Source organism: Palaemon carinicauda, chromosome 44 (assembly GCF_036898095.1).
Source record: "Palaemon carinicauda isolate YSFRI2023 chromosome 44, ASM3689809v2, whole genome shotgun sequence".
Taxonomy (NCBI): Eukaryota; Metazoa; Arthropoda; class Malacostraca; order Decapoda; family Palaemonidae; genus Palaemon; species Palaemon carinicauda.
Window position 1 is genome coordinate 23,488,697 of NC_090768.1, and position 9,364 is coordinate 23,498,060.

The following is a 9,364-nucleotide window of genomic DNA, read 5'->3' on the forward strand; positions in this document are numbered from 1 at the left end:
CCTCCACCGAAGGAGAACCAGGAAGTCCAAGGGCAGGCCATAACGTTCGCACGTTATCTGGTAGAGAAGCGGTAATAGAATTATTTCTGATGACGGAAGAAACTATCCCACCGGGGGAGGTAACTTGATACTCCTGCCCCGGGGGAATGGGTGTTAAATCAATGGTGCCGCCCTTCCTTGACTTCCCCCCTAGGAAGGAGGCAAGGAAGAATCTGAAGTTAGAGATCGAGAGACCGAAGAAGAGGCCCGACACTCCTTCCCTTTCGACGGCGAACCTGTAGGTAATGAGTCCTTCTTGGATTTCTTCTTCCTCTTCATGAACTTATCCCACTGCATAGGTGACCATTCCTTACATACTTGGCAGGGGGAGTCTTCAGCACACCTATGACCTCTGCATGAAGGGCATAGGGAATGAGGATCCACCTCCGGCGGTAACAAATGTGCCACAAGATTTCAGGGGAATCCCGGGACACTTCCTCAAATTAGAGGACATCACATCTAATTTAAAGAGAAAAAGAAAAAGTCAATGAATAAACACAATTAAAGAGAGGCTAGTCTGCCAGTCAAACACAACCGCGAGCAGAGGTGTTACCACTGTGACAGCTAGAATACGATTGGAGATACTCAGTAGCTACCGGCTGGCAGCCCCCCACCCCCAATCAGGGGGATAACTACCGTCCCGGTCGTTAATGACCTTGTTAAGGTTTTCTGCCATATTTTCCAGCTCGCGCTAGAATATTTCCTATAGTAAAGAATTCGGGTCTGCATTTAGTGTAGGAACAATTAACTATGTAATTGAATTAAAAAGAAATTGTTAATTTTTATACACACTTGAATTAAAGAAATGGGAAAAAATTGACACCATTAGCCTACCTATCTTTTGCTGCTGTTAAACCCGAAGCACGGCGTTCCTCCTTGGCAAGGAAGGTTTTCTGAGGTATCTTCTAAAACATACCAAACCTGTGAAAAAATAAATGTTTTAAATTAAAATACCTGTAATTTAATTTGGCAAAATTTTAGATTTGCACAATACAGTAATACTGTACGGCAGACTCGTGTCTCTATGTTAAGGAAATTAAACAAAGAGTTTTAAACATTAATTATGTGAACGTACATCTGGAATGCTAACATTTCTGTAGTAAAGCAAATACAGTACGGTATGTGCAGTTGTTAAAGTTAGCAAAAAATAATTCAAATTGGTAAAACTAGATCCATACCATATTAATGCATCCATGGGAGAGAGATGTCTTTACGTTAAAAAAAAAAGAGAGATGATTTAAACATTTACATACTCTCAAAATGCAACCATTTAAATATTAATTCAAATACAGTACAGTATCTATAAGTACTTAGGGTACCAAAAATTATTTTAAATTGGCAAAACTATAGTTTTCTACAATATCTATTGCAGACACGTGTCTCTATGCAAAGGAAAATTTTAACAAAATTAACTGCGTCGGCTAACAGGAACTACAGAACATGAGAATTTCAAATACAAAATGTCCCCAGTTTCATCCATGCTCCACCCTTGTTTTGGCAAGTACTCCTGGTCCACAATGAGCTTTTGAAGCTCAGATGGGAAACGTGCCGCTGCCTCATTGTCCGCAGAAGTGGACTCACCAGTAGTCTTCATGGTTTTCAGGCCAATTGATTGATTATCAGTTATCTGGCATCCTGACATCTAGGGTCATTGACGCCTAAACAAATTTGTTATAAATAAAGAAATAAAATAAATGGTAAATCAGTTTAAAACAATATAATTAAGAACCTCCTGATAACAGTGAAATAGCTTTCAAAAGACCTGCTTCCGGAAAAAATTTAAAAATACCACTAGTATGGTACGACACATGTCCGAGAACTTTGGCAAGGATGAACCTGCCATCCTCACCTCGAGCCTCAAACAAATGTCTATTTCTTTCGGTACTATAAGTGGGGCCTTCGATCAACAAATGTCAAGGGTACCAAACAATTGTTGCAATATGGTTGGTGATGGCTATTTAGCAGATACTCGTGTGTCAACCGAGTGTGACCAATGCAGAGAAGACAAAGAGACGTCTCCCATTTTTGGGGCATTATGATATATCGCCAAAGAGATAAGACATTTGTTATTTCTCATTTTATTGCCATCTAGACTATCCCAGTGCTGTTGCCAGTTATTATAATACAATTTCTTGATGGTAGGTACGAAATCATTACAGGGAATGAATACCTTCTTGGTAGCAGCTCAGATGCGGCATTCTTTGCCAGTAAATCTGTCTTCTCATTCCCAGACACACCTACGTGTGCAGGAACCCAACAATATCGAACTGATAACCTCTCGGTCCAGTAATAAATAGCCATTCTAAAATCTTTAAAACTAAAGGGTTATTAAAATTGAAAACTTCTAAAGCTTGAAGAACACTCCTTGCATCACTAAAATTAGTAAAATTACCCTTCTCCTCCAATGCTATTTTCTCAATAGCGGTTAGTATGCCATACAATTTGGCAGTAAATATGGAAGCTGTTAGAGGAAGTGCACCTCTACAATTAAAACCATTACTATGTACTCCAAATCCAACGCCAGCATCAGATTTGGAGCCATCAGTGTATATAAAAGTTGATTCCCTATGTTCTGCAACATGTTTCATAAAAAGAGACTTAGCTTCTAATTTCGGCATATTCTTTTAACACCAATAAAATATTTACAAAAAGATAACTCGGGTAATTTCCATGGACGGGTTGATGATATCTTAAATGGAAGCACCTTACTTCTAGTTATATCAAGATTGTTCAATAATTGTTTCCCCTGAAAACCATAAGGCTGAGGAGATTTAGGGTGCATCTCAAAGTATGTCGAGTGCCTTACAAGGCTTGCAGTCTGAAGTGCTAAAGAATTAGGGAGTCTTTGCAACCTAAACCAATACCAAACAATAGAAGATTTTCGGTAAAGGTCTAAAGGTAACTCTCCAGCGTCAACAAGGAGGCTTGGGATAGGTGAAGTTCTAAAGGCTCCTGTGGGCAGTGTGGTACCAGTATGATGTAGAGAATTTAAAATCTTTAGTCGACTTGTGGTGGCTGAGGAGTATATTTCACATCCAAAACTAATTATTGAAAACATTAAGACCTTAATTATGTGAACGTACATCCGGAATGCTAACATTTCAGTAGTAAAGTAAATACAGTACGGTATGTGCAGTTTTAAAATAGTTTTGCGGTCTGCTCCCCACGATGTATGGGACAAAATTTTAAAAGATTCAGAGCTTCAAGACACTTTACTTTTAAAGCTTTCAAGTGAGGAACTCAATCAATTATCAATTCTAAAAATCTAGCTTCACTTACTCATGGGATCCGTTGACCTTTGATGTTTATATCGGGGTCTGGATGTACTCCCCGAATACGACAGAAATGGACAACAGTAGTTTTGCTTGCTGAAAACTTAAATCCATTCATATCAGCAGCCCACTGAATACTTCTCAATTGAGAGTTGTAGTTTTCTCTCAATCCTCGACATTCTAGATGCAGCAAATGATATCATCTACAAATAGTGTTGAGAGAATATCTTGAGGAATGATGGAGGATAGCGTTAAATAGTTACACTTAGCACACTACCCTGTGGAACTCCTCCTTCCTGACATTTTCTCTCCGATAGAGTTTCCCCCACTCTTATTTAAAAAAATATATGTGAAATGAATGACAATGAACGATGGTAGATCTCCTCGTAATACCAAATTATGAATGATTTTAAGAATACCATATCTCCATGCAGTATCATATGCTTTTTCAAGGTCAAAAAAGCTGTTACATGGTGCTGTTTGGAAGCAAAGGCTTCACAAATAGAGGACTTGAGTCATACCAACACATCTGTCGTTGAATGCCTTTTCCTAAATCCACACTGGATAGGTGATAAAATACACTTCTCCAGGTACTACATCAGTCTTGCAATGACCATCTTCTCCATGATCTTACATAAGCAACATGTCAATGCAATTAGTCGGTGGTTTGCTGCCAAAAACTTGTCCTTAACAGGTTTTAAAAAGGCTAAAATAAAGGCTAGTTCCCAAACACTTGGAAAACTATAATCATGCCACATCCTGACGATGTGGCGATCAGCGAGCTGGCAATCGTGGCAGTCGACAAGCTGGCAATCAGTGATCAGCGAGCTGGCGATCGGCAATCAGAGAGCTGGGGACTGGCAAGCTGGCAATCGGCGATTGGCTAACTGGCGATCAGCTTACTGGCAATTGGCAAGCTGGCGATCAGCAGGCTAGCAAGTTGGTGATCGGTGATCAGCGACCTGGCGATCAGAAAACTAGCGATAGGCGGTTAGCGAGCTGGAAATCAGCGAGCTGGTGATTGGCGGTCAGAGAACTGGCAATAGGTGAGCTGACGATTGGCGAGCTGGCAATCAGCAAGCTGACGATCGGCAAGCTGGCAATCTGCAAGCTGGTGATCAGCGAGCTGGCGATTGTGTCAGTCGGCGAGCTGGCGATCGTATCAGTTAGCAAGCTGGCGATCGTGTCGGTCAGCGAGCTGGCGATTGTTTCGATCATCCAGCTGGTGATCGGCAATCTTCAATCAGCGAACTGTGGCGATTGGGGAGCTGGCAATTGGCAAGCGGGCGATCAGTGAGCTGGCATTTGGCGAGCTGTCAATCTTGGCAATCAGCGAGCTGGTTATAGACGATCAGAGCGCTGGTGATCGGCGATCACCGAGCTGGGTATTGGCAATCAGTGAGCAGGCGATCGACGAGTTGGTGATAGGCAAGAGATCAGCGAGCTGGAGATTGGCGATCTGGAGACTGGCAATCGGCGATCAGTGAGCTGGGGATCGTAAATCAGTGAGATGGCGATTGTAAATTAGCGAGCTATGGCGATCATCAAGCTGGCAAGCTAGTGATAGACAATTGGAGAGCTGACGATCAGTAATTGGCGAGCACTGGAGATCGGCAATCAGCGAGCTCTGGCGATTGGCAAGTTGCCGATCGGGGATCGGCAGATCGGCGAGTTGCCAATCAGCAAACTAGCAATTAGCAAGCTGGGGATCATTTATTACCGATCAGTGAGCTGGCGATTGACAAACTGGTGATCAGTAAGCTGGTGATTGGCAATTGTTGATCAACAAGCTGGCGATCAGCAAACTAGCAATAGGCGATCAGCGAGCTGGGGATCGTCAATTGGCGATCAGTGAGCTGGTGATCGGTGATGGGCAAGCTGGCGATCGGCGAGCAGGAGGTACTAAACAGTCGTCACAATACGGTTGGTGTTGGCCCTTCAGCAGAAACTCGTGTGTCAACCGAGTGTGACCAATACGGAGACGACAAAGAGACTTCTCCCATTTTCGGGGCATATTATACCTCCAAGGAGATATGACATTTGTTACCTCTCGCATTTTATTCCCATCTAGGCTATCCCATTGCTGTTGCCATTTATTGCAAACCAATTTCTTGATGTCAGGTAAGAAATCATTACAGGGAATGGGATACCTTCTTGGCAGCAACTCGGATGCAGCCTTCTTAGTCAGTGAATCTGCCTTCTCATTCCCACACACACCTACATGTGCTGGAACCCAACAAAATTGAACTGTTATACCTCTGTCCAATAATAAAAAGCCATTCTAAAATCTTTAAAACTAGAGGGTTATTAGAATTAAAAACTTCTATAGCTTGAAGGACACTCCTTGCATCACTAAAAATTGTAAAATTACCCTCCTTCTCCAACGCTATTTTCTCAATAGCGGTTAATATGCCATACAGTTCGGCAGTAAATATGGAAGCGGTCAGAGGAAGTGCACCTCTACAATTAAAACCATTACTATGTACTCCAAATCCAACGCCAGCATCAGATTTGGAGCCATCAGTATAGATAAAAGTTGATCCTCTATGTTCTTTAACATGTTCATTAAAAAAAGACCTGGCTTCTAGGTCTGACATATTCTTCTTATCTCCAATAAAATATTTACAAAAAGATATCTCTGGTAACTTCCATGGAGGCGTTGATACCTTGAATGGAAGTACCTTACTTCTAATTATATCCAGACTGTTTAATAATCGTTTCACCCGAAAGCCATAAGGTTGAGGAGATTTTGGGTGCAACTCAAAGTATGATGCGTGTCTTACAAGGCTTGCAGTCTGAAAGGCTAGAGAGTTAGGGAGTCTGCAATCTAAACCAATACCGAATAATGGAAGACATACCGAATAATGGAAGACATACCGAATAATGGAAGACATTCGATAAAGGTCTAGAGGTAACTCTCCAGCATCAACAAGGAGACTTGGGATAGGCGTGGTTTTAAAAGCTCCTGTAGACAATCTAATACCTGCATGATGTATCAAGTCTAATATTTTTAACCGGCTTGGGGCGGCGAGCAGGAGATCAACTATATGAGAGCTGGCGATCAGCAAGCAGGCTATCAATTGGAGGGCTGCCGATCGGCAATCTGGCTATCGGCTGGCGATCTATTGGAAGCTGGCGACTGGCAAGCTGGCAATTGGCGAGCTGGTGACTGATGATGAGCGAGCTGATGATTGGGAATGTGCTAGCTGTCGATTGTGGCAATCGGTGATGAGCGAGCTGGTAATCAGCAAGCTAGTGATGATGGTTGGCGAGCTGTCGATCGTGGCAATCAGCGAGCTAGTGATAGATGCTTGGCGGGCTGGCAATCGGCAAGCTGGCGGTTGGGGAGCTGATGATCGGCGAAAGGCAAGCAGGCGACCGGTGAGCTGGTGATTATTGGCGATCGGCAAGCTGGCGTTCGGTGAGCACGAGCTGGTGAGCAGGAGATTGGCAATCGGCAAGCTGGCATTGGGGAGCTGGGGACTGGTCGTATTTGTTTACAAGAGCACGCTCTCCATTTACTCCAAAATTAAGCATTTCTTCAGCCTTCCTATTTAAGTACAGTAATTAGGAGGTTCTTTAACTGCTGGAAAGAAAAAAAAAAAATATAGCAAATGTTGTGGGAGGGGGGGAAGGAGGGGTTGGTGGAGGAGGTACTAAGCAACCTGGAACCGACATAGCATTCATTATTTCCAAAGAAGGTGAGAACATATACAGAAGAATTCTTGTGTGAAGAACAGGATGAGTTTGATACTTGACTAACAGACTTCAGTCTTGTGTAGAGTTGAAAATCTGGCTGCTGTCTTTCGTAATTTTTTGTTTTTATAATTTTCAGACACTAAACCTTTGGAATTTTAACGTGATACACTAAGATTAGCTTGTAAAAAATATCCATACAACATTTACCGCTTCCTTCCCCATAAAACAAGAAAAATTGGTGCTAACTCCTAAAAAAGAATGTAGCGAAAGCAGGAACAAAGATTTTTAATAGAACATGAAATGTCAAAATACAGTATATTTCTTTGAAGAATATAGAAATTCACGTGGAGATTAAATGTATGATTGATAAAAAGTGCAAGTTTATTAAACTAGCATCAGGGACTGAAAATAATCACAAATTCATTGCATGTAGAGTATCAGAAGCAGGACTCTTACTGGAATTGGAATTTTAGTGAGGTATCGGAATAGTTTTAAAATTTAGTATCATTCCATCACTAATAAACATTTTTATTATGGTCATTGTAAGAAACATCAGTGGATAAATTTAGAGACCATATCTGATAATCAAAGGTTAGATTACTTAATTTGTTATAGTGGCCCTACTTTCACATAAACCATTTAAAATTTTGACTAAAAATTAATCCTACAGCATATTCAACCAGTTACATGTCTTTTATAACACTATTTAGACACATATGTAATATTTTAAATAACACTACCCTTCACCTTTCTTCTATGATGTATATACGGTTTATAAAGCCATATTCAAACAGTTTTGTAAAGTCTTTCACAACACACTACCCTTCACCATTATTTTATGTTCTATAAGCTATTAAATTTTAAAATATCTTAATATTAAATTGGTAATTATTATCTTCGCAGATGTCAGCAACACACTCCCTGCCACGCCACATGGGTAAACATAAGGCAAGTCCTACATTACAAAAAAGAGGGCTAAATACTGGCGACTTTGATTTGAAAGAAAGCACAACTTCATCAAAAGAGCTGACCATTCCTGATACTCCAATTCCTTTGAAGAACTCCAAAGATGAACCGGTGACTTCTCCTGGAGTTGGACTGCAAGGGCTTCAAGGTTTGAGTGGATCAAAAATAATTGGTGCTCAAGGAGTTCCAAGACAGGCCTGGGAAAATGGTACTGGAAAGTTTCCCGACATGTATGGGAGTACCCTAATCAGTCAAGATCGTATAAATGAAGACTCTGATAAGATGTGCCCTTACAGTGATGGTGTCATATACACTGATCAGAGTGCCCTTTATGAATCCACTTCTGCCTTCTATGGAAGCACGCCTGACAAGACCTATGTTGCAGATAGTACGAATCCTCTGATTTCATCCCAAAACACACATCTTGACCTTAAACACAATTCTCATAATATTGCTCTGCAAAATACTCCTCAGAAGGTCAAGGATGCCAGAGATCAAGAGAATATGCATGATGTTCATGCAGTTTCAGGATCCTTATTGCAAACAAAGCATTCTCGGTAACCTGAGGATGGCCAGTTTTCCATTATCATTAATTGTAAGTGGTATATTAAGTAGATAGCTAAAAAAAAAAAAAAAACATTTGCAGTATATTAAGCCCACATGCTGTATTGATATCAGAAAGGTAGATGATAGGGCCTAAATGTTACAATGAAACCTGTGATGTCTGTCAAGTTTTACAAAACCAAAGGATGAAACATTTTGTGGTTATACTATGTACATGTGTGTTTAATGTATAGATCCCAATCTTCCCTTCCAAATCCTTCTCTAAAAGGTGTATAATATTCTCTAGTACTACTTAAATTTAGTACAGTATAACCAGATGTTTAAATTGAATGAATGTGTATGCATTATGATGATTACCACAGAATATATATTTATTATTATACAATTACTGAATGTAGGTTTGTGCGATTAAATAATTCTCTAGTCAATATTGTTTAATGTTGGACCTAATTTAAAATGGAAGTGGGTATACAGCCACCATTCTTGGGGTATAATGAATTAAAAATAAAATATAAAGTCCAAGCTATAAACTGTTGGTGAATTAGTAGGGTTAAGGGACTTCAGTCATTCCTGCAAAGTCAACTCTACAATATTATTCCCCGGGAGAATTAAAGCAGCTGCTAAATCTGTTTCAGTACAACTAAAGGTATATTTAGGCATACTGTATCCATAACTGCCTTTTTATTGTTTGATGTCAACTGCAGTAGCCAGTGCTTTGTTTCCAAAAATCTAAATAACATTGTAAAGCAACACTAAAAGAATTTACTTTTGCAATCTGATCAAATGTGATTAATTCATTGAAATTTAATTAAAAAAAATATTGG

General features: G+C 40.3%; 1 protein-coding gene across 1 annotated transcript in view; it reads left to right on the forward strand.

Annotated features, from left to right (window-relative positions):
- The window catches only part of LOC137634353 (roundabout homolog 2-like), a 233,994-nt gene extending 225,026 nt beyond the window's left edge, over window positions 1-8,968 (forward strand). The window contains 1 exon segment of the mRNA XM_068366750.1: window positions 7,914-8,968. Coding sequence (XP_068222851.1) covers window positions 7,914-8,537 — 624 coding nt within the window. The 3' untranslated portion in view covers window positions 8,538-8,968.
- The last annotated feature ends 396 nt before the right edge of the window (window positions 8,969-9,364 follow it).